General features: G+C 48.1%; 2 protein-coding genes across 3 annotated transcripts; one reads left to right on the top strand and one right to left on the bottom strand.

Annotated features, from left to right (window-relative positions):
- The first annotated feature begins 9,228 nt into the window (after positions 1–9,228).
- On the top strand, positions 9,229–12,846 carry hey1 (hes-related family bHLH transcription factor with YRPW motif 1). 2 transcript variants are annotated; one of them, XM_018727096.2, is made up of 5 exons: positions 9,229–9,432; positions 9,898–9,973; positions 10,083–10,166; positions 10,297–10,378; positions 11,031–12,845. In XM_018727096.2, the coding sequence occupies exons 1-5, from the start codon at positions 9,347–9,349 to the stop codon at positions 11,606–11,608; spliced, it is 906 nt and encodes a 301-aa protein (XP_018582612.2). In that variant the 5' UTR covers positions 9,229–9,346; the 3' UTR covers positions 11,609–12,845. The 2 variants fall into 2 exon arrangements, with proteins under 2 accessions (XP_018582612.2, XP_029103894.1); XM_029248061.1 differs by having other exon boundaries at positions 9,373–9,432; positions 9,947–10,166; positions 11,031–12,846.
- Positions 12,847–14,165: 1,319 nt separating this feature from the next.
- Positions 14,166–23,348, bottom strand: stmn2b (stathmin 2b). Its single transcript, XM_018727091.2, has 5 exons — positions 23,211–23,348; positions 18,710–18,805; positions 18,400–18,575; positions 17,771–17,962; positions 14,166–16,314 (listed from the first exon to the last, which is right to left on the bottom strand). Exons 1-5 carry the CDS (start codon positions 23,227–23,229, stop codon positions 16,255–16,257), a joined length of 543 nt encoding a protein of 180 aa, XP_018582607.1. The 5' UTR covers positions 23,230–23,348; the 3' UTR covers positions 14,166–16,254.
- Positions 23,349–24,240: the final 892 nt, after the last annotated feature.

Raw genomic sequence — 24,240 nt, forward strand, 5'->3', positions numbered from 1 at the left:
ACCACCGGCCTGCCGTCTGGGGCCCCGAGCTCTGCCCCCAGCAAGGATCGATTTCACGGGATCACAAGGGGCCGCGCCGGTTCCCAGCCGCACGCTGGACACGGGGGCCTTGAGACGACCCGCCTTCCCCGACCCCCGCTCATTACCGGGGTCGTGGAGCTCAGCCGCGAAGGGGGCGGGGGGGGGTTAGAGCTGGAGGCTAGCTCAGGACGCCACACAAAGGCGGCCCCACAGCCGCTCCGAAGGAACTGTCAAGGCTCCCACATTTTGATCATACCTCTTTATCCAATTAGGACTTGTGTGGGCAGAGTTGTCAGGCTCGAACCGGGACCTCTGGCAGCCAGAGTTCATGGGACATAAGCGGATTACTGGAACTTAACATTTCAGAAACCAGTCATCAGGACTGACAACAGAATGTAGATGTTCCTCTGCTTCCTTTCATGGATCATTTCTGAACATTCTTTCATACAGTCACCATTCAGTACGGCAGGAGGACTTTATAGATTTGCAGCCGATCATAAAATATCTGCTGTCAAGCAGCCTGGTCCACATAAAAATGGGGTCAAAAGGTGATACTCTTGTTCCTGATGAAGAAGAGGGGCTCTCCTTTAGTATTCTTAGGAAGAGTCCTTCTCCGCAATCGCTAAATATATATAGTCTCATACTCGTCTAGTGTCGTGTACGCGGGACATTTATTATGTGAAAAAAATAATAAAATTATTGAGTGATGTGATACTGGACGGTAAGTCAAAGCAGGGAGAGGGACACAATTTCTAAAATGTTTTGTGAAGGCAGACACCAGCAGCCTCCTTCCTTATACAGAAGAGCTGTCTTCTTTCTCTATGTCCGGAAACATCTCCGGTAGTAGCAACTCGGGTTCGACTGTAGGGGACTGGCTGACACGAATAAGCAGACTCCAGAACTCCTCATTCTATCACTGCCAGCTGCTTTCTGTTCTCTGTGAATGGCGACGCAGCGCGACCCAGGAGGTGGTGCGACCCGGACGCGAGGGCGGGGGTGGGTGAGATGAGACTCATCATGGTTTACCATAACTTATCCACAACACACACTTTAAGAAGACGGGTGCGAGATAGGATTTCATGCAGCGGTATGTAATCGACTGACACCGCAAAGAATAATGGAGTCACAAGGATGTGGGGTGGGGGGAAGGGGAGCACCCTGAAACAAACGCTGAGAACAACTGGGTTTTTTTTCGGGGGGGGGGGGGGGGGGGGGGGGGGTTGGCTTGTGACAGCAAACAATATCAGGCTGCCAGCACAATGAAAGGTGTCACACACGCTTCAGGGAGAATTAGTATCTGCTTCCTCTCCGCATCCCTGAAACAAAGCTCGCCTTCCTCCGAGTGAGAGTTGAATGCATGACACTATTTATAAACAATATCGCCTCCTTCTATTGCTTCTGCTGGAGAATTGCGATTGTGAAGGCATTGTTAGGGACAGAAACATCTGTCTGGGCTTGTCCAGGACACTCCAGTCGGGGATGTTACACTCCCTGTCAGCTGAGCGGGAGCCCGACCGTAGCCGTGGTGAGAACCCCGGGGTCCCAGGCTCACAAAGCTCCCCAAGATAATGCCAGCGCAGAGCCAGCCTTAACAAGACATTCCAGAACATTCTTTTCCAATCATGATTCTGTATAAACACCACTTATTTTTTTTACAAAAAAAAAAAGGTTTAACGTTGATTTATTTGTCCAGGAGATGTTTTTCTCCAAAGCAATTAATAATGATTTATATGTTGGGCAATTTAAGGTAAGTACCTGGACCTAGAGGAACATAGCAGGACATGGGGCTTGAACCCAGGTCCTTTGAGTAGAAGGCAGCAGCTCTAACTATCATGCCACCTGTTGCCAGCCTGATACTTGTTCTTATTCTCCATAACAACATATGATACAGGCCAACAGGTAGTGTAGCAACTACAGCTGCTGCCTTCGGAGCTGAAGGATCCAGGTTTGATTCCCACCTTTTTCTGTAGCACCCTTAAACAAGGTACTTGCCTTGAAATTTTGCACTAAAAAGTTAACCAGCTGTATAAAACGGGTAAATCACTGTAAGCAGCTTAACATTATAAGTGACTTGGGAGAAAAGTGTTAGCTGAATGATTAAATGGGATATGAACGTTACGTTAGAAATCAATGGGACTTTTTATGCTGACAATAACGTTGGAGCCAACGGGCAGATGCGCTGTGTCCTCGGCACCCTCGGCCGCCGGGGGACGAGTTTGTCCGCAGACACTCTGACGTGTCAAGTGGAGAGAATGCCGGGAGCCATAAACAGGGGACCTTTCGCCCCAGCTCGTGATGCAGCAAGTGCCAAGCAGCTTTCCAAAGGAAGTGATGTCGCTATCAGAGCCCCTCACCTTCAAAGGAGCTCCTGAAACCGCTAATTAGAGCATGTGATGAGAGCGAGGAGTCGAGCCGCAGACAAAGTAGCGTGGGAACCCTGTGCGCACTTGAATTACACCACGGCGCCCCCCGCCCCTGCCCAAACAGAACGTCGCCACCAGCAATCAGGCGCGAGGATTTGTGGGGGGGGGGCAACTGATCTACTGTACTGCGTTAAACAGCAGCCAACAACGAACATGACAACAAAAAAAAACCCAGCCCAGATGACTTCCTACCATTCACGGACGCAAAAAGTGGTGCTTCCCTGCAATATTGACAAAAATAATCATATAATGGTGAAACGAGTGACCCGCGGAACACCACAGTCGCACACACCCTTGTTCAGATATCATAGATACTCTTTTTAACTTTCGTTTCAGGGAATTCCCTGTGTGGCAGTTTTAATATTTGACATTTCGGTGCTATTGTTTTTCTCAAAGGGCCCCGGAACACGGCCTGCCGACGTCCCAAATGGCAAAGGTCAGGTTTTGGGATACTGCGAACGCTGATGGTCCTGCCTGAGGCAAAGGTCAACTTCAGCAGCTCAGCAGTGTGTTGAAATGTTCCCGTGACTCTCTACCACGTCATCAATGGCATTATACACCGCAGAGCCTTACATCATTACAGGGTAACTTACATTTATTCTTTTCGCTCACGCTTTTCTCCAAAGGAGCGTCCAAAGACGATGAACAAGTATTTACAGTGGCTGACATCTTTATCCAAAGTGACATACAGTGTTAAGATGCTGCCACGCCCACACCTCCAGGCCAACACGGAATACCTGGGACGCAACGCAGACTACAGCATAAAAGGCTGCGTCAGACCACCAGCTGATGCGGAACCTTGATCTGCCTCCTCGTTAGCGACCTTCTCTAGCCTGTTCCCGAACGCCTTCCCCGAACCCGTCCTTTGTTCCCCCGATCTCCTGCCTCTTTCTGATCATCGACCTCTTGCCTGTGTACTGACCTCGCCTTTTGGATCCTCCCTGTTACGACGTTCGCACCTCGAAGACCCTTTGCCCGTCCTCTGACCTCCTCTCTTGGATTTCCCCGAAGACACCACCACGATTACCGCTCTGCACTTGGGTCCGCCGCTTCCTTCAGACCCGACCATGACAGAAGGTTCCGCCTCGTATACGGATCCAGCAGAGCTGAACCATCTCCAGGCGGAGTTGGACTTGCGTGAAGCGCGCTTAGCCGGTATGGAACAGACGCTCCACAACCTCATCGCCTCTTACAACCAGGTGGTAAGCGTGCTGAATACGTCGCGTGCGCCCACACAGCCCATGGAGAAACGCGCAGCCGGTCCTGCAGCGCCTGACTCGTCGAACGCAACTCCTTCTCTATCACGCGGTTTCCACTTGTCTCCCCCGACCCGCTTTGACGGGACCCCAGCACAATGTGAAGGTTTCTTGTTTCAGTGTGAGCTCGTTTTTTCCAGTATGCCCCTTGTTTACAGCTGAGTGAAAGACTCATGAATCTACAGCAAGGTGACCGACCCGTGGCAGATTACGCCATAGAATTTCGTGTCCTCGCAGAACGCAGCGATTGGGGAGAGAGAGCTTTGTTGGCTAGTTTTCGCCGTGGTCTAAACCCACACGTCCGCAGTGAAATGGTGTTTCGAGGAGAAAGACGGACCCTTGATCGGTTCATAGAAACCGCTGTTACCTTAGATCACCAGATCAGAACCCAGGGACCAGCCTCAGAACCGGCTCCAGAAAGATGCTGTCCCGCACAGGAGGAAGCAAAGCCAATGCAGCTGGGGCTGGGGCGCCTGCCCCTCACCGAACGGCAGAGAAGACTACGAAAACGCCTCTGTCTTTACTGTGGTGACCCTAGTCACTTCCGTCTCCAGTGCCCTGTCCGCCCTGAGGCCCAGGTGAGTGGCACCTTCTGTTGTAACCGCCTCACTGTACCCGTTATGTTATCCTGGGGCGCAGGACAGGTACAGACGCAAGCAATGGTGGATTCGGGAGCAGCAGGGTGCTTCATGGACATTGGGTTTGCTCGGTCTCATAGTATCCCTTCCAAACCCATTGGGGGGCGTCTCAAAGTGACCGCTCTAGATGGCCAGCCCCTCAGGAAGGGTTTTGTGGACCACCAGACAGCCCCTGTAACTGTGAGAGTAGGTGTATGTCACCAAGAGATGTTGAGTTTCTATTTTATTTCTTCTCCGGAGTTGCCCCTGATTCTAGGGTTCCCTTGGCTCTCCAAGCATGACCCGGTTTTTCAGTGGAGTACTGGGGAGTTGGTGGCTTGGGGACCCCAATGTGAGAGAACCTGCTTAAAGCTACCCTGTCGAGCTACGTCTATACAAGGCTCAGAATCTGCACTGCAGGTGCCAGTTCCTTCCGAGTATCAGGATCTTGCGGAGGTTTTTAGCAAAAGACACGCATCCGAGCTCCCACCGCATCGCCCGTGGGACTATGCAATTGATCTCTTGCCGGGTACCACACCTCCGCGTAGTCGCATTTACCCGTTGTCCAGACCCGAGCAATCAGCCCTCCAGACTTATATCACTGAAGCCTTAGAAACAGGAATTATATGACCATCCACGTCCCCCACGTCTGCCGGGTTTTTTTTATTGAAAAAAAAGATGGGGGTTACGCCCCTGTATTGACTATCGGGGGCTGAATAGTATTTGTGTGAAATACCCACATCCTCTGCCTTTGATCACAGCCGCCCTTGAGAACATTCAGCAGGCGCAATGGTTCACGAAGCTAGACCTGAGAAGTGCGTACAATCTAGTCCGTATCCGGCAGAGTGACAAATGGAAGACGGCTTTCAGTACCACCCTGGGTCATTACGAATACCTGGTTATGCCTTTTGGTCTTGCGAACGCACCCAGCGTATTCCAGGCGTTTGTGAATCATGTGCTCGGGGACATGATCCACAAAGGCGTCCTGGTATATCTTGACGATATCCTGATTTATTCTGATACGTTGGCCAGGCATGTACTGACTGTCCGACAGGTGCTCCAGAGACTGTTGCAAAACAGATTATATGTGAAGTTGGAGAAATGTGAATTCCACAAGCAGAAAGTCTCCTTCTTGGGGTTCATACTTACCCGAGACGGCATTGCTATGGATCCAGGTAAGGTCCAGACCATCCAGCAATGGCCTCGCCCAACCACCACTAAGGCTCTCCAGCGATTTTTGGGGTTCTCCAATTTTTACCGCCGTTTCATCAGGAACTTCAGCATGATCGTCGCACCACTGACAGCGCTTACAGCGAGTAAAACCCCTCGTCTCCCGTGGAACCCAGAAGCCCAACGAGCCTTCGAGAACCTCAAACTCAAGTTTTCTACAGCCCCCATCCTACATCAACCCGACCCTGAGTTGCCATTCATGGTGGAGGTGGACGCCTCAGAGTCAGGGGTAGGCGCTGTTCTTTCACAGAGGCAAGGTAAGCCCGTGAAATTATATCCTTGTGCATTTTTTTTCAGGAAACTGTCTGAGGCCGAACGAAACTAGGACATAGGGAATAGAGAGCTCCTAGCAATTAAGTTAGCCCTAGAAGAGTGGAGACATTGGCTGCAAGGGGCACAACACCCTTTTTTGGTGCTCACTGATCATAAGAATTTACAATATCTGCAGACAGCCCGGCGCCTCAACACGCGTCAGGCCAGGTGGGCGCTGTTCTTTTCTCGGTTCAGCTTTACTGTCACTTACAGACCAGGTCGAAAGAACATCAAAGCGGACGCCCTTTCCCGGCTGCATGACGAAACGCAGGAGGTACCGGAACCAGACTACATCCTACCCAGATCCTGCTTTGTGGCACCCGTTCAGTGGGACTTCACTCAGGACCTGGCCCAAGCCCAACAAGCGGACCCCGAACCACCAGGTAAACCTTCTGGAAAACAATACGTTCTACCAGGTCTGAGGACCACTCTCCTACAATGGGCCCATGACCATCCAGCGGCGGGGCACTCAGGGTTTGGGAAGACTCAGGCTAGGATCCAGCAGCTCTACTGGTGGCCGTCCCTCCGGGAGGACGTACAGGACTACATCCGGGCGTGTCCAGTCTGTGCTCAGTCCAAGGCTTCAAATCAGAGTCGAGCAGGGCTCCTGGAACCCCTGCCGGTACCCAACCGTCCCTGGATGCACCTAGCGTTAGATTTCTTAGTGGACCTCCCACTGTCAGATGGTAAGACCACCATTTTAACCGTGATCGATCGCTTTTCCAAGGGCTGTCGCTTGATTCCTTTGCCCAAGCTCCCCTCTGCCTTGGAGACAGCAGAGTTCCTATTTCAGCATGTATTCCGGCTCTACGGTATACCCGAAGACATAGTGTCCGACAGGGGTCCTCAGTTCACATCGCGTGCCTGGAGGGCTTTTTGGAAAAAACTCGGGGTCACGGTGAGTATGACATCGGGATACCACCCTCAAGCCAATGGGCAGATAGAATGGCTACAGCAAGATATCGGTCGGTACCTCAGAAGCTACTGTCTTGAACACCCAACTCACTGGGATCGATACCTTCCGTGGGCAGAGTATGCCCACAATACGCTCACCCATACCTCTACAGGTGTCTCTCCATTCCAGTGCATCTTGGGGTACCAGCCACCATTGTTCCCATGGCAACCGGGATCCAGCGATGTGCCTGCTGTGGACTCTTGGTACCGAACCAGCAGCAAGGTATGGGCCGCTGTCGGACGACATCTCCAAGAATCGCAAACCCGTATCAAACACCAAGCCGATCGACATCGGCGGCACCTCTCCCTTACACCCGGACAGAGGGTATGGCTATCAACCCGGAGTCTCCAAGGACCATATATGTCAAAGAAACTCAGCCCAAGGTACATAGGACCCTTTAAGATTATCCGCAGAGTTACCCCGGTCTCGTATCGCCTGAACCTGCCCCAACATCTACGCACACACCCGACGTTCCACGTATCCTTCCTCAAACCCTTGGCCACCTCCCTACACCAGCCCGCAACCACGCCTCCAGACCCGATTCTCCTGCCTGACGGTGGTGCACCAGCGTATGCGGTACGGGCGCTCCTGGATTCCGGCCGTCGTGGAGGGGTACTCCAGTTTCTGGTAGATTGGGAAGGATACGGACCTGAGGAACGGTGCTGGGTAGCGGCACGAGACATCCTAGATCCAAGCCTCATCGCCAACTTCCACAGGAGTCATCCGGATCGGCCCGCACCTCGGCCTCGAGGCCGTCCCCCTGGTCGCCCTCGAGTGTTCTGGACCGCTCCTCGGGGGGGGGTACTGCCACGCCCACACCTCCGGGCCAACACGGAATACCTGGGACACAACGCAGACTACAGCATAAAAGGCTGCGTCAGACCACCAGCTGATGCGGAACCTTGATCTGCCTCCTCGTTAGCGACCTTCTCTAGCCTGTTCCCGAACGCCTTCCCCGAACCCGTCCTTTGTTCCCCCGATCTCCTGCCTCTTTCTGATCATCGACCTCTTGCCTGTGTACTGACCTCGCCTTTTGGATCCTCCCTGTTACGACGTTCGCACCTCGAAGACCCTTTGCCCGTCCTCTGACCTCCTCTCTTGGATTTCCCCGAAGACACCACCACGATTACCGCTCTGCACTTGGGTCCGCCGCTTCCTTCAGAACCGACCACGACAGATGCATTGTGCTGAACTTCCTATCTTTTACATTTTCACAAGGCACAGCAACGTGGCGCACTTTCCCACTCACACACACACACTACATTCAATTCACAGTCACCGGGGTGAAACACACTCTGGAAAGCGGGGGGAAAATGAAGCACCAGGAGGAAACCGTGGTGAGAACATGCAGGGAGACACCACTGCTACCCGCTGCGCCACCGTGCTCCCCACATGCCATCAGCCTGTTGCCTAAAAATCATTGCTGCTGGATTACCAATTATATTTTTACTCACCAAACTACTAATTAACATGGGAATGGAGAGGGAAAAAAAAAACTGTTTTGGTGACTGCCTGCTTCTAACGATTTAAAGCAAGAACAAATATTTGACCACGAGGGACAATGACAGTGCATGTGGGAGTTGTACTGAAGGCCAACTGTCGGGGAGCAGTAATACATGTTGTAATGTTTATGTCTGGAAAAGCAGTACATGACTCGGCCGCCTTTCCCGCGCATCTCGGGGTTCACTGAAGGGGATAAACACGCCTCCTTCCCGCGGGTATTCAAGACAAGGCCTGTCCGGCTCCTGCATAAAATTTTAAGCCGTAGATAAATCATATCGAAATTGATTTTTTTTTTTTTTTTTTACATTCCTATAGCTATATCTCATCTGGTGGCCCCCAAAATACGCACTCGAGATTCTCAGAAGCGTGTCTAACTCGCGCAGCGTGAGCCTTGTGCGCGCGAGCTCGTATGGGGTTTCCTTTAATTGCATCACATCCTTTGTCGCGGTGCTGCCTTTGAGTGCCGCGCGCGTCGCCGCGCCGTTGGGTAACACTAGACCTCGCGGCTTCCCCTCGCGCGGCGCGCTCCGACGACTGAGTCAGTGTTGGATTACAGGTTCACACGGTCGCTCGCAGACCGCCCGTCGCCCCGACCAATTGCCACATTCATTCCGAAGCCGGACGCGGACGTCGCCCCTGATTGGTTATCAGCGTGCAGCGATGGAACTTTCCCACGGCCAGCGCGTGCTGACAGCCGGCCAGCCGCGGCAATGCGTGAGGAATATGGGGGCGGAGTGCCACCGTTACTGACTGTGATCCCATTGGCTTCTCATCACTAATATTTAAATAGCTGGAGAGTATGCGATTCGTAGAGCTTGGAATCATACTGTCAATCAGAGCCTTTTGGTTCTCATTGGCCATCCTGTGTCCTGTGCCCGCCCCCGCTGGACTGGGAGTGGTGTGGACATGACACCGTGGGAAAGTGTGGCGCTTTAAACGGATGCGCCGCAGAGTCGGGGTCCGACAGTCTCACGCCTGCGAACCGCGCGCACGGGGAGTGTACTTCGCCGAAACTTGTCTGCGCTCAAGATGAAGAGGAATCACGATTTCAGCTCCTCTGACAGCGAGCTGGACGAAAATGTCGAGATTGAGAAGGAAAGCGCCGACGAGAACGGGTAAAAAAGGCATCTCGTCGCGCACTTCTGAGCGGCGGGCTTTACCTTAAGTTTAAAAAGTTTTTATCTTTGATTTTTTTCCTGCCCGGCCGGAGCTGAATGTTTCACAGATGAGAAAAAAAAAAACAAAATGAACAACAAATGTCTCTTTTCAAATGTATGACTCTCTAGTAATTAAAAAATTGTAGCATAAATCAAATGCAAAAGGAAAAAACGGATCATGTAAGTTTTCATATTGGACATATGGAAATTTTGTCACTCCGCGATACACTCTACATAAGTAAAATGTTAAGGTTATACATAAATAAACCATCAAGCCAAGGTTATATTTAAAGCTGGAAAAAAGTATTTTTTTTTATTTAGAATTCAACAGTACAGTGTTAAGAAGGATAGTGTTAAATACTGGTAAATGATAATGGATTTAACATGAATACTTAAAGCATGGATGGTGTGTGTCTTCTGAAGGAGCCTCCGGTCTCCACATGGATCCATGTCTCCGTGTACCTCGTCCCAGGTCCAGGCGAGGAAACGGCGCAGAGGAGTGAGTACGGCACCTTGTCCGATGTGTGTCATCGTGCCCATCCGTCCATCCACTGGACTGTCTTCTCCCCCCGTCTATGCGAGGCCAATGACCAATGTCTCGCTTACAGATCATTGAGAAACGGCGCCGTGATCGTATCAACAACAGCCTGTCCGAGCTCAGGAGACTGGTGCCCAGCGCTTTTGAGAAGCAGGTGATCCATCGCGTATCCGTAGACTGAATTTGAAACTGATGGTCTGATGAAGAATCGCGTAAGAGTCGCGTTGTGTCAGGACCGCATCACTTCGACCGACTCCAGTGTCTTCTGCTCCTCACGCTGCCAGGGTTCAGCCAAGCTGGAGAAGGCTGAGATCCTGCAGATGACTGTGGACCACCTGAAGATGCTTCACGCCGCTGGTGGCAAAGGTAAACCAGACGTCCCACATGCGCTCTTATTTCCTTTAAACCTAAATGCCAAACTTTTAGTATGACCCCACTTCACTAGCTGTTTACAGACGGTATTGTGTCTGTGTCCTAGAGGGTTTTTTCACTCAGTCCAACGCTGTACAGTCAGAGGCAGCTCTCACAGGATATTATAGCAAGATGAATAACGGGGAATAGAACACCGCTGTTTGTAAACGCACGTACTGCATGACACGTTATCGCAGTCGTGACTGTACGGATTTGTAGAGATGACAGAACGAACCTTGTAGTTTCTCCTCAGAGTTCACAAGTTTGAGGTTACGAGGGACTGAGACGCTGAGCAGATAAGAACTGATTCCTTTAAGTTAATTTTTCCAAGAAACGTTTTGAGATGGTACATTTCGAGTATTAAATGGAAGAGAAGGCGGCTTGGCGGAGAGATCTGGGATCGATGGTACGTCAGGCTCAGCCACCCCAGCGCAGGAAGTGACCTCTCAGACTTCACAAGGGCCCTCTTTGCCCGGCCGAGAGCGTGTCCGTGGCACACCCTGGGACTTATTGACTCAGGCAAAAGTACATTTCCGTTTATTTTTTCTTGCAGCGGGAACTTCCTAAGATTGTTGATGGACTGACCGTGGCACCTTTTTCCTCGCAGGCTACTTTGATGCCCACGCGTTGGCTATGGACTACCGAGGGCTGGGCTTCCGCGAGTGCCTGGCAGAGACGGCGCGTTACCTGAGTCTCATGGAGGGCCTGGACAGCTCTGACCCGCTGCGGACACGCCTGGTCTCCCACCTCAGCAGCTACGCATCGCAGCGGGAGGCGCACTCGGGACTCGGACACTTGGCCTGGGGCTCCGCCTTTGGCGCGCCCCCCGCCCACCTGGCGCACCACCTCCTACTCCAACAGCAGCAGCAGCAGCAACAGCAGTCGGGGGCCACGCCCGCACGCACCGCCAGCAGCCCCGCCTCCTCCGCCGAGCCCCCGGCTCCCGCCAGGCTTAGCGGCACGCCGCACAGCGAGCCTGGACCCCTGAGGGTGCCCGCCAATGGCACCCTGGCCCCGGTGCTGCCTGTCACCGCAGCCAAGCTCACGCCTCCCCTCCTGTCTGCGTTCCCCTTTTCCTTCGGTGCCTTTCCCCTCATCTCCCCCAATGCACTGAGCCCCTCGGCCCCCCCTGCTGGCCTGGGGAAGCCATATCGGCCGTGGGGCATGGAGATAGGGGCTTTCTGATCTCGAACCTTGAACTGAGAACACCGGGAGAGCTGGGCCTCCTCGAACACAGCAGTGCAAAAGGCCGGTTGCTTCTCTTATTGTGTTTCTTGTTGTAGAGAGAGAGGAAGTAATTAGATAAAATTACCATTATAGAACATGATTTTATATATGAAAGAGAAAAACAGGAACCTTTACACCAGCATTGAGTTTTGTTTTTTAATTTGTTTGTTTGTTTTTTTTGTTTATGGCCTTGTCACCCTTACAGAGGCATGATACATAATGGCTGCAACCCACTGATGTCCGGGTAGAACAGTCTTTTGTCTTTCAGTGTGTGAACCGCACACAGCTACTGGGTAAAGCATGCTGAAGGAGGAGTGCGTTTGCTCATTTTCCCTTAACCGTTTTGACGAGTGTAATTTTTTAAACATTTATTTAATAACTTACGAAAAGTCACAACGGTGACATTTTTCCCTGGGTAAAAATCAGTCTTCATATGAAAAAAATTAATCAATTTGAGTGATGCAGCCATCAGCTGCTTCAGAAACAGTGCAGCCTTTTTTCTGGATGTTGACAAGCAAGTCCTGTTAAATCCTGTCCTTTAAAAATCTGATTTGTATTCTAATTCTTAAAAATTTTTCTTTGGTAGCAATAACAGCTGAATGTTATTGTACGCTTTGTAGCAGCTGAGCCTTTCGACTGTGGATTTTGTATTTTCTTATTTAAACAATATTCAGTTCCCAGATTTGCATAGCTCAGTTTATTCTTATCTATTTAAATCTGACAACAAAACCAGTAAAAGAGGCACCTTGAAATCTATTCTTCCATTTGAAAGCCTTGTTATGAAACAAAGGGATGACTGTTAGAAAAATATCATTTTCCTTTAGGATCTCTTGTTGTTTTCATAATTGCACTCCCCTCCTCATAAGGTCTTTTAAAGTCTTCAAAAAAACAGTTTTGCAAAATTAAAAAAAATAAAAAAATTAAAAAAAAAAAACAGATGTGTATTTCCGTTTGAGGTAAAAGGGTTTATTTTGTATGTTGTGAATGAAGCATTGACAAATCAGGAGCCCTTGCTTTATGTTCCGGGATGCTTGGAGACGGGGTTAGCTGTAGTGCAGTAGGGGTTGGTTTTGTGCTCAGTTCCTTCCTTGTACCGCATAATAAACAAGCTGTGTAAAACCCCAATGCTCCACCTCATTCTTTTTCATGTGCGCACACTTTCTGTCATTTTTACAGCGTCTTCTGTTTCAGCCAGCAGCGATAATGTCCCCGAAACCCTTACAAGCTTACGCTTATTTGCGCAGCTGAGCGATTTTAGGGAAAGTACCTTGCCGGTGCATACTACGGCAGTAGGCAGGGTTCAAACCCGCGGCCTTCGGACCCAAAGGCAGCAGCTTTAACCTTTACGCCGTCCACCGCCGCATTTGCTTATTACGACTTACTAACAAATCAGCGGTCAGTGCTCAGTCGCTGCGGTAAAACCGCACCGGTCGATCACATCGACATTACGGCACAAGCGCGGTTGATTCTTGGACCGCTGCGCGTTACGGTCAGAGAAGTCGGTCGTTTCTCAATTCTCCCGCCTCCAGCCCGGTGGTCTGGATGTGAGGCATTTTGAAGAACTTCATCAACTGGCGAAAAGATCTTTAGCTTGTCTTGCTCTCAGCGACGTGATGAGCGATCGCTTGCGCAACAACAGGAGGGCGTGATTTTGCATGTCTCAACTGAGGGCAGCACCAGTGCCTTTCCGACTCCAAACGCCTTGGCTGCTCTCTGAATCCAGGAAGCTATTAACAACAAGAGGATATCCTGGACAATGGCGGCCTAGCTGCTCTCAGCGTGTGGGAAGAGGGCGCAGAGCAGGCCGTGGAGAGGGGGGACGAGCGCACAAGCGGCGCTTTGTCCTAGATCGACCGCCAAACGACCCGCTGGCGGGACTCGGCGCTCCCGAGCGCACGCCCGCTCCGTCCGCGCCGCTGCTCTCCCCTTCGCGTCCGCTGCAGCTTCTGCCCTGCTCTCGGAACCGGCGTCACCCGCTCGTGTGTGAATAAGCTCTCCTTCGAAGCAGAGTGCTTGCTCAAATGAGGCCTAGAATAAATGAGCTTTTAATATGAGCCAGACGCAGGAAGCGCACACAAAATGGGTCGCTTTGTTTGCAAATCCTAAGCAATTACGCCCCCTGCTGGTCTCCAGTGCGTTGCTGCAGTTACCGCAATGTGAAGTTTAGATAATCCATGAATTTCAGTCACGTTTGTTCAATTGCAGGTGCATTTGTCAGAAGCGACTGACCCATATATATAGTAAGAATTCTCACCCGAGTAATTTTAGGGTAAGTACTTTGCTCAAGGGTAGTACAGCTGGAGGTGGATTCAAGCTGTGTCCTTCGAATCCGAAGGTGGCTCTAACCACTGCGCCACCTGCTGCCCCAATCAAGTGACATTCTTTGATACGTTGAAATAATTGAATCGTGTGTTAGACCAATTTTTGCAGCTAAAGATGGTCCCCACCTGGGCGTGGAAAAATTCCACGAAAGGACTCGAGAAAGAAAAACACGAATCATGCAGACTTTGGCTTGTTTTCAGATTGTCACATTTTAATGAGTGACCACACAGTGCACAGTTGCTGGTAATGAAAAATCTATACGATGAACATCCTCCAACAGCTTCTAATCCAGCAGGAACCAAGAGACAGACACAACACAAGCAAGCACTAGAGCACAATCTCTCGTTAACAGAACCCCGAACCTTTATTCACCACAGCTTGCTCACAATGATATGCGTGAGCGGGGAGGGAGGGAGGGGGCGGGGATGACACAAACAGGAAGCAGAATATGCAGGCTGACACATCATTTGTCCAATAGAGCACAGCGCGTTCGAGCCGCACGTGAGTCGACGCATTCTCCCGACGTTCCGCTTCTGGTGAGCGAGGGCAGGTACGACCCGTCCGCGTCACCTGAGAAACAGGCCTCGCTGGCTTCGCTTCCCGCTGCGTACCTTTGACTCACCTGTAACACCGCGAGGCCCTGGCTCTGCTCTGTGAAACACACCGGAGCACTGGGGTTTACACGTCTCAGCTACACCGTCCATATGCGCTCACAATTTTTGCAGCACGCACTTTATTCAGAGGAGGCTGCTGTTCACTATGCCCCTCTTTACCCGTAGAACACCTGGTGTATTGCTCTGCAGAGGAGTTGGCAGTGTCCCTTTCTGGACCGTGGTGAGCAATGTTCTGCGAGCTAATACATAAATCCCTCTGCATGTGAGCGAGGGACAGTGGCACAGGAACCAGGGTCCCGGGACGATACAAACACAAGTCACCTGGCCCTCAAGAAGCAAATGAGGAATTTTATACACAACTATCCATGCAGTTGAACCATTAGATATCAAAGCTTTCGCACAGTGAGCGACGATGAATCAGGATCTCTGGCTGAATGTGAACGGGATGGGGTTGTTAGGCCAAAGGGCTGGAGAGAGACCCGCGACCTCGGCGTAACCGCTCTGTAACCCTCGGATCGTGTTCGACACCGCTTTCTATTTCCGGTGTTCCCCTCGATAATTGGGCAGCCCATTGTAATTTATAAAGCAATTATTACACATAAGTGGTCATTTAACATTGTCAAACCTTCAAACCAACTCCATTCCTAGTCATTATCACAAGTTCTACACTTCTTTTTGGAATTTATGGTTTGTAAGACCCATTTACCTGAGATGATACTGCTTGTGTATGTGAGTATTGGTGTGACTGTGAACTCCTGAATTTGGCATTTATCACTCTTTGCTCTTTATCAAAGTGTCGCTCATTCGTTTCCTATGACCAGATCTGACTGCACACACCGTATATGTACAAAATGACAATAAAACTCATTAAATTCAAGGAAACAGGTCATCATTCATTTTACATGTTCAGATGCCTGGTGTGGAGGATGTCGCGAAGCCTTACGGCAGCCAGGTGAAAGAAACCATATTTATGACAGGTAAATGGGTCAAAACTGACCGGAACACAACCAGAGGGTTAAGATGTGTGAATTGACTCTGCCCTGGGTCCAACCCAGGTGTCCGTGGGCAGGTCTTCCCCCGCCTTTCTGCAGGGTGGCATAATCTGCACCACGTCATTTCCCTTTCGGTGTGTGTTACGTGTGTGTTTGTGTGTATGTGTAAAGGGCTGGGAGGGGGAAGGGGCTTGTAAAGGTCTACCTCTACCTGGAGCCTCCGTGCACAGACTGCTTGCATTCCTCACACAGACACACTGCACGGACACAGACATCATTGGGAACCACACACCGCAAACACCAGTTAACCGGCAGCTCACAACACCGAAGCCTGTTACAACAGTGAAACAGTTGCATATTTTAAGGAAATACATAACATCCATAAATAAAGAAAATTAGAAAACTGCACACGGTTGTCCTATATATAACAAAGAAAGAAGTATTTACAAAACAATACTCATGTTCACTTTCTTTACTGTTTGTTTGATACCAAGCAGGTCGCCGTTCAGAGAGGAGCGTGCCACTTCTCTATGTTGATAATGCTGTGGGTGGGGTGGGGGGTATGCGGTTGGCGTGGTCCTCTAACCCCCAGGGGAACCAAGGCTTGTACGCTGTGCAGTATGAGCAGTAGCAGGGGTTGGGCGGGGGGGGGCAGTGGCGGAGCTGGCTGTCAGCTTCACGCGGAGAGCTCTTCCCTCAGCTCCTTGTTCCGGCGCACAAGTTGGGCGTGTCGCTCCTGCACGGGACACACACGCACAATTAAAGCGCCTCTGCCTCTGCTCATCCTCATGGCTGTTCTGCTCAACAGCGGCGCAACGGTGTGTCTGCTATTTGTAGGGGCAAAAGAAACACCCGTGGGCCATACAACAGCATCAAGTTGTTCCATGAAATCACTGTGAGGCAAATCTCTGTTGTGAATGGGTCCAGCTACAATTACACACACACACACACCATCTGAAACCACTTGTGCCATACGGGGTCGAAGGGAGCCAGAGCCTAACCCAGCAACACAGGGCGAAAGGCTGGAGGGGGACACACCCCAGACAGGATGCCAGTGTGTCGCAAGGCACCCCAAGCGGGACTCGAACCCCAGACCCACCGGAGAGTAGGACCCGGTCCAACCCACTGCGCCACCGCACCTCCCCACCTACAATTATGTTACGGAAAAAATAATGTTAGTTGATGAGAAACGTGTCACCTAAAATGGACTAAAATAGAAGAATAAAAGGTATTTTATGCACAACAATGAAACCAATTTATTTTGTAATACTTGTAACAAATGTATTATTTCTGGCTCGTTTTTTTAAGTCATTCATTCATTCATTCATTCATTCATTCATTCATTCATTCTCAATAGCGCTGTATTCAGTGGAGGGTCATGGAGGTCCTGAGTCTACCCAGGAAATATATGGTGAGAGGGAAGGTACACCGTGGACGGAGACATTTTGATAATTTGGTTCACACATAGTGTTTATGTTTAGGACAGTTTATGACATCAATAAATACTTTCCCGAGATCACTGCCTGTGTCTTTCGCGCTGCAAAGTCTGCAGACACTATGCTGTTAGAAACTCTGTGTAGCCTCACTAACAAAAGTCTGATCCCTGTAAATCACTGTGAAAAATGTTAACACTGTAAGATGCTTTGGAGAAAAGCAACAGCTATATATATTTATTGATAATAAAAACAACATTGAACCTGCTATTTCAGTTGTGATATTACGTTTACCTTGACGGAACGTTGTGATTGGTCGACGCTGCCAATGTGAGAGGAAGTAAGAAGTAGAGAGTATATTAAGTAGTTGGTATCCTTATGGAAGATGCATGGCATTCATGTGCTTTGCAGAGTGTGAAGTATGCATCCATTTCCTCTTTACATCTTTTTACCCATTTATAAAAGCAGATATTTGCTTACCAAAAATTGCAGCATGTTTAAATTTATAACAGCAATTCACCTCCTGGGATGTTAGCATTTCAATCAAAAGTGTTGTGCCCTCGTAACAAGCGCTATGGCCACTGCAACAGCTACTGGCATGAAGTGCACTTAGAGTAGGCTTAGTACCCTGGTACCCTCAAAAGACATCTTGAATTATTGAAGGACCACAAGCTCCGTTCTTTCAACATGCTTCATCTTCTCAACCTTCTTCCAGCATCCCCCAAGCACAGAAACATGTCATCGCACACCAACATCTACCTTCTCCTGTTGGCGCTCCATGATAGAGGTCAAGTAGGCCTCACGGTTCTCCCTGATCTGCTCCATCTTGAACTGCAGCTTCTCCTCAGCCATCTTGCTGAAGTTGCTGTTCTCCTCCAAGGCCCTGAGCAGGACGTCCCTCTCATGTTCGCGCCTCTCCTGCAGCGCCCTCAGGAGCTCGGCCTCCTGAGACTGGAGTGCAACGGGACACGATGCCCCGTTATACCTCAGTGTATGTGGTACATGCGTCTGCAGTCTTGTCCTTCTCAAAGTTCTCAATAGCTTTGCGCTCTACAAGCACATTCAGTCCCCGAGCAGAAAAACACTGCTCCCAAATACACACAGTACATTTGTATCACTTCAGTACATTTTGGCTTGACTCAAATCTCTAAGATAGAGATACCTAAAAAGTAAAAATTGGATTGATTGAATTTAAAGTCTATCTGCATATAAACCTGCATCGAGATCATGAAATTTTATTTCTCGTGTAGGTATTTCATCAAACGTTTTGAGATTTCTTTGCTTATATTCTTGCTTATTTGGTCAATCAGTTTATGGGTTTTTTTTTTTGGCTTAAACTGAAATTTTCCAGTAAGGTTGCAGTCATGGGCAGAGTACAAGATACTCACTCTCCTGCGGTCCTCTGCTGCATCAAGCTTCTTCTGGATGTCCTCCAGGGATATGTCCCTCTTCTTGGGGGGTGAGGCAAGACTGTGAGCCGCATCTGACACCGGGGAAGGCGTCTTCAGAATCACCTCAAAAGCCTGGCCGGAAGCCCGCTTGTTTATGGGCTTGACCTCCATGTCTGAATTGGGGGAGGAACAAGATGTCAGGCACAAAATAAAAATTAAAATTAATCCTTTCCTTGTCCGACTTTTTGTTTATGTCAAGGATCGACTCTCGCAAAACAGCATGGCCACCGCATGATAAGATACTTACCTTCAAACTCACACACCAGTTTTTTGCGTGTTTCCGGATAGAAGCAGGAGCAGATAAGGGAGATGACAGACAGCTCCTTCATTTTCTCTTTGTATGCTGTCAAAATACACCGCAACGTTAACTCATTGAAAACACTTGCATCTTTATCTGTTAAAAATAAGGATTAATTGATAGTGCGTAAAAGTGGCAGCTCGGTGTAGCCTAATTGCCTGTGCTGCATAAATATTTTCAGATTTATTTTTACTGCTCTAGCTCCTGAACTTACAAACACAACTGGAACCAGAAGACTGTTTCTAACTCCAAAATCATTTTTACTACATTTCCTTTTATTCACTTAGGCACAGGTGCTTTTCTCCAAAGTGATGTGAACTGGACTGCAAGGTCACAGTCAATAAAAGCTACATCACTCCATTTATTAATGGGTTAGGTTCTATAAAATCCCCAAAGCTATAATAAATAAAAAAAAAAAAAAAACTCTTCCATCCATAAGTAACACTTCCATCCATTATCCGTAACTACTTATTCAATGCAGGGTCAGGGTGGTATGAAGTCTATCCCAGAAGCATATGTCGTGACGCAGGGTATACTCTGGATGGAACATGAGTCCGTTGCAGTGGAACACTTTATTATTTTTATTAACTTTGACCTACATTAAAATCAAAACACATTTAAAACAAATGAACATAAAATCTGCACATTAAGTTCTGATTTCTAACCGATTTATCCCACAAACACATAAATGTCCATCAACTTTTAATTTTAATTTGTATTATATTTTTAAATTTGTATGAAATTTTTATTAATTTGTATTGTTATTTTTGAGTGTTACCCACTCCTCCTCTGTTTGGGTGTGTTTTACTGCCAACTAAAGGCTGGATGTGGAAGTGCAGGTCATTTACCCAAGTAAAAAGAAAAATTTGAGGAAACAGAAGAAGAACATAAAAATAAACAAACTGGAAAATGTGTATAATGAAAATTTCATCTCTAAAGTGTTTATAAGATAACTGGGTCTCAGAAAAAAATTACATGTAAAAGAATTTTTAAAAAAATTAAACTAAGCAGTCAAACAAAATAATAATTATAGACATTCAAGAGAGTGAGTTGATTAGAGCTGTGTCTTGCACCCAAGGGAGCCAGGGTCAAATTGTACTTTCTGCTGTAAAACCTATAAGCAATGTACTAACAGTAATTTTCTCAATTACGCAGCTGGAAAAATGGGTAAAAAAAATAATAATAAAAAATAAATTTCTATTGTGTAAATTCTGACCCAGCTATTCATTTTTACAGTATTTTTTCCATTTGTGAAAGTAATCACTGTGGCTCTCAGTTTCCAAGCTCTTCATATGTACCAGTTCATAACCTGAAAGGGAAACTTGACTGCCGTTTTATTGATATGATGATGAAGACTTTCAAAATGTCTCAAACAGCAGATAAGCATCTTCTCCCCCACAGCTTCTTGTCCATGTAGGATGAGGCTGTCTTCTTGTAAATGCTGAGACATGACGTTGATTTATTGACACATTTTTTTTCCAACGTCCAAAAAATAAGATATCAGAAAAAAAAGGGACCTTCAGAGTGCTGCTGAGGTTCAGTCTGGAATATAGATGAGTCCTGCAGCCAGGAGGTGGAAGCTAGTGTCCAGGAGAAATCTGCAATTGCCAATTACTGCCCAGGATGACTTTACACTCCAAGGTTGAGTCACAGCCTTGTTATGAACTGTCAGCAGATTTTTTTTTTTTTTAATCCACACTAAATCCTAAACCTGTCGGTGATGTTACTTGGAGTATAAATTATTTACCCTCTTAGTCTTTATTTCTCTATTTATGGGTTTTTGACATCACACGTTCGCCGCACTGCAAAAATCAAGCGGTAATTTCATGCACATGCCCGATATTTTACGATAAGATGGTCAAGGAACACCTCTGTCACCCCTGCCATGCATAGACACACACACAGGAAGAGGAGGCATCCCACCGTCGCTGTCAAGGTTACTCAAATTCACAAAGCATCCTCTGCCGTCAGCTGTGACTGGGTACAGCATCTACTTGTGACCGACAGTCTGGCCGCTTACTCGCTCCATTTGCTATGTGCCGTTCCCTGTATCGCAGCCCAGCAGAGCCCAGCACCATTTGGTCTGGCGTGGCTTTTCGTATTCAAGAGTTCAACGCAGATAGGAATCATAGGATGCGGAATACGGAGACATTGTGTATTTAGGATTCAAAGCTTCATTAAAACACCACAGCACACTTAAGGTTTGAACCTTGCTGAGCAACGAGAACTTACTTCATTAGAGCATAAAAATGTAGGGTCTCATAAAAATGTGTTAATTTTACATCTTTGGTGCTGATATTTGGTCATAAAAGGAAGGGATATAAAGCATTTACTATGTAACAAAAGGGTGATGCAGCAAGTAGAACTGGTGCCTCACAGTGCCTGGGCGGTGCAATAAGGCAGGGTTTTGAATCATGCTCAGGCTGGGTGGAATTTGCACAATCTCGCACTGTTCACACCAATTTCCTGATTGCTCTCGTTTCCTCCCACACTTCAAAGACATGTGTTTTGATTAGCTGGTGACTAAAGTGCTTGTAATGTGTGTATGTGTGAGTGAAACAGTGTGTGTCTGACTGCCCTTCGAAGGGCTGGTGCCCCATCCACAGTGTACCCTGCTTCACACCTCATGTTTCCAGGATAGGCTCCAGCCCACCACAGCATTCTTCAATACCACCTAAAAATATCCAAATTCAACACAGCTTACACATTCTCAGAGCACATCAGAAGGTACATTTTCGTTAGAGGCCAGTATAATAAAACATATTGAGTACAGAATGTAAGTACTCAAGTACAATAAAGAAAAAACCATTCAGTGTATCACTTCAGTAAACCCTCCGGTAAACCACCCGGCAGCTTTTCAGCTATGGCCCTGAAGAGTCAATTCAAGGAGGTCTTTACTGCAGCTGGACAGTGCACCACTTTATTCATTTTATGGCCGTGGTGAAACTCATTAGTTCATTTCCAGCTCTTGTGGAATAAGTAGAACCTGCTGAACTCATCAGCTGAATACCTACCAGAGAGAATCAAATAGGGTTTCCAGACCCCTCACATACTACAAGAAAGAGGCCACTCGCACAGGTTTTTGGCTATAGAGATGGAAATCCTATAATTCCATAAAACCAATTTTGATTATTTAATTCTGGCTGCTCTTGTGTTTGTCTGACCCACTGCTGTGCTAACAGGCTAGACAAGCATCAAAGCCACCAAAGCTCCAAAATGAATGCACTTTCTTATATCTTTGTCATTGCCAACCAATGGCTACGCAATCCTGAAACTTTGAAACCAAATACAGCATGATTTGATTTATACACTATTCTCAGGTACCAAAATGGGAGCTTGTCTTTTAATCTAAGCTTTGATGGACAAGTGCGGCTCATCTGTGAACATCTCCTCCCAGAGGTCAGCTCAAACTGGATGGGCAGTAAAAGGTTTCCATAAAGGCTTCCACATTTTCCTTCATATTGTTCAACAAATTGGTTCAACCATGTAATGTAAAAATACAGGGAACAGATTTACAGCAGTATAAGCCCCCTTATTCATTGCTGAAATGCAAAACCTATATAACTTTGCATATTTCTATAAGAATGCTCATTCAGAGAAAATGATCATGTGTCCAGTAGTAATTTCATTCTGTATCTATGCCTGTAAAGGAAAATATATTATCTTACATTCATCTTTAGATCACACAAAGGCCAACCCCAAAATGTAGCATTTTAATGGATTGTACTGCACTGTAAAGCAAATGTTTTGACTACATATAATCGACGCAATATTCTTCTTTACGATTCGGTATAACGGATGGGAATGTGAAAATGTGCCTTTTGCTTTTTCGTGCCGGACGCTGAACGAAGAGATGCTGTCGAGCGCTGCGATGCCCAGGCGTTGGGTGGGGTCTTTCTGCAGTATGGAGCTCGATCCCGAGCCGCACGACACCAGCAGGTGCTGCATGATCGATACCACACCATTCTGTCCGCATGTTCTCCTTAAAACCCCCGCGGTGCATTCCATTCCCCCAAGATGTGCAGTATATATATATATATATATATACACAAATTATCAGTGTGCGACCTGTCATTTACGCGATGCTATTTTTTTGGGCGTGGGTGGGGAATGCGACCGACCGGTATCTGCTGTCGAACTCATCGGCCCCACTGATACAATATTAATGAGTGAGAAATGCGCAACGACCATTTTAAATAACTATATAATATCGCAAATGTCTATTTTAAAGCCTCGTCTGCTTGTTTGCTGTTTTTTGCAATTTTTCGCCAAGGTGTGGAGAGCAAGTCCGATTCATTCGGTTTTCATCCCTGCCGTCATTGTGTTCGGGTTGTCAAAATTACCCTTCACACCGGCACCAACCAACCTTTCATTTATGCCATGGTGCAGAGCACCACTGCTGCAGTATTTCTCAGTAAAACGGGTAAAAATGCCCCCCTTCCAGCCTTACCGATCGCGGTTTTAGCCATGGTCTTCTCTTTGAGATGCGAGCGGAGCGTCGCGGGCGGCGGTCGGCGGCTGCAGAAAGGACGTTGCTAAGGCACTGAGTCAGCGCAACACCGGCTCGCGCGGACGAAGGAGCGGCGCGACGGGCGCGTGAGTCGGGGACGTCCGCGCGCGCGCGCGAGCGAGCGAGCGAGCGAGCGAGCGAGCAGATTGGCTGGCTCTCGCGGTCCTGCGGTGCGCGCGCGCCCCTGAGGCCAGTGACCGTAGTGCTGGTGTTGGTCTGTATGTCAGTTTCGAGAATCATTAGGGATAAACTGAACAAATGAACAATTTACCCATTTATAGTGAAATGGTGATCCGATGGAAAATTGAAAATATTAAAATTGTATTCGTAGAGCAGCCTAAAAATGGGGCAGCTAGTAGTGTGTAGTGCTTGAAGCTACTTTGGATCCATAGGTCATAGGTTTGGTCCCCACCTCTGCCTGTAGTTCTCTCAGGCAAGGTACTTACCCTAAATTGCTCCAGTAAAATGACCCAGCTGCATAAATACGTAAATAATTGTAAGCTTGTAATAAATGTAACTTTAACATTGTAAGCTGCTATGGAGAAAAGTGTCAGCTAAATGTAAAAATGACCCAAGGCCTTGCTTCTGAAGTTTGTGCAGGTACTGCAGTGCTTAATGTACACCTGTAGTCTTCCTCTTGTGTTAAAGATAAAATTACAGCTTTCATTGGCTTAAAGTTATGGTAAAAGTAAGGTTATGTGAGGGCGGAAGCAATAAATACAGCTGAAATAAGAAAAGTGTTGCATATTTTACGTGAAGCAGTCAACAATGGGGACAGAACTGGAGTTTGTAGGAAAACAGTTTCGGTCAGTCAGTCAGTTTTCATCCTTTTGTCCTGCTGAGGGTCACAGTGGTTGCAGGCAGAGCAGTCAGGCCAAGATCTTCCTGTTTCTAACCTCAGCCTCCAGGTTCTCCATGGAGGTCTGGAGTAGCCCAGATAGCCGCGATAACCTTTCCCACGTGTCCTGGA

The sequence above is a fragment of the Scleropages formosus genome, chromosome 23 (assembly GCF_900964775.1).
Source record: "Scleropages formosus chromosome 23, fSclFor1.1, whole genome shotgun sequence".
In the NCBI taxonomy this organism is placed as follows: Eukaryota; Metazoa; Chordata; class Actinopteri; order Osteoglossiformes; family Osteoglossidae; genus Scleropages; species Scleropages formosus.

Excerpts from the sequence above, each read along its gene's own strand:
- hey1 (XM_018727096.2), top strand. The coding sequence starts at position 9,347 with ATGAAGAGGAATCACGATTTCAGCTCCTCTGACAGCGAGCTGGACGAA. Across the intron at positions 10,167-10,296 it reads CCAGCGCTTTTGAGAAGCAG|GGTTCAGCCAAGCTGGAGAA; the intron begins GTGATCCATCGC and ends TCACGCTGCCAG. Across the intron at positions 10,379-11,030 it reads TCACGCCGCTGGTGGCAAAG|GCTACTTTGATGCCCACGCG; the intron begins GTAAACCAGACG and ends TTTTCCTCGCAG.
- stmn2b (XM_018727091.2), bottom strand. Across the intron at positions 17,963-18,399 it reads CAGCAGAGGACCGCAGGAGA|TCTCAGGAGGCCGAGCTCCT; the intron begins GTGAGTATCTTG and ends GTTGCACTCCAG. Across the intron at positions 16,315-17,770 it reads TGGAGCGCCAACAGGAGAAG|GAGCGACACGCCCAACTTGT; the intron begins GTAGATGTTGGT and ends TGTCCCGTGCAG.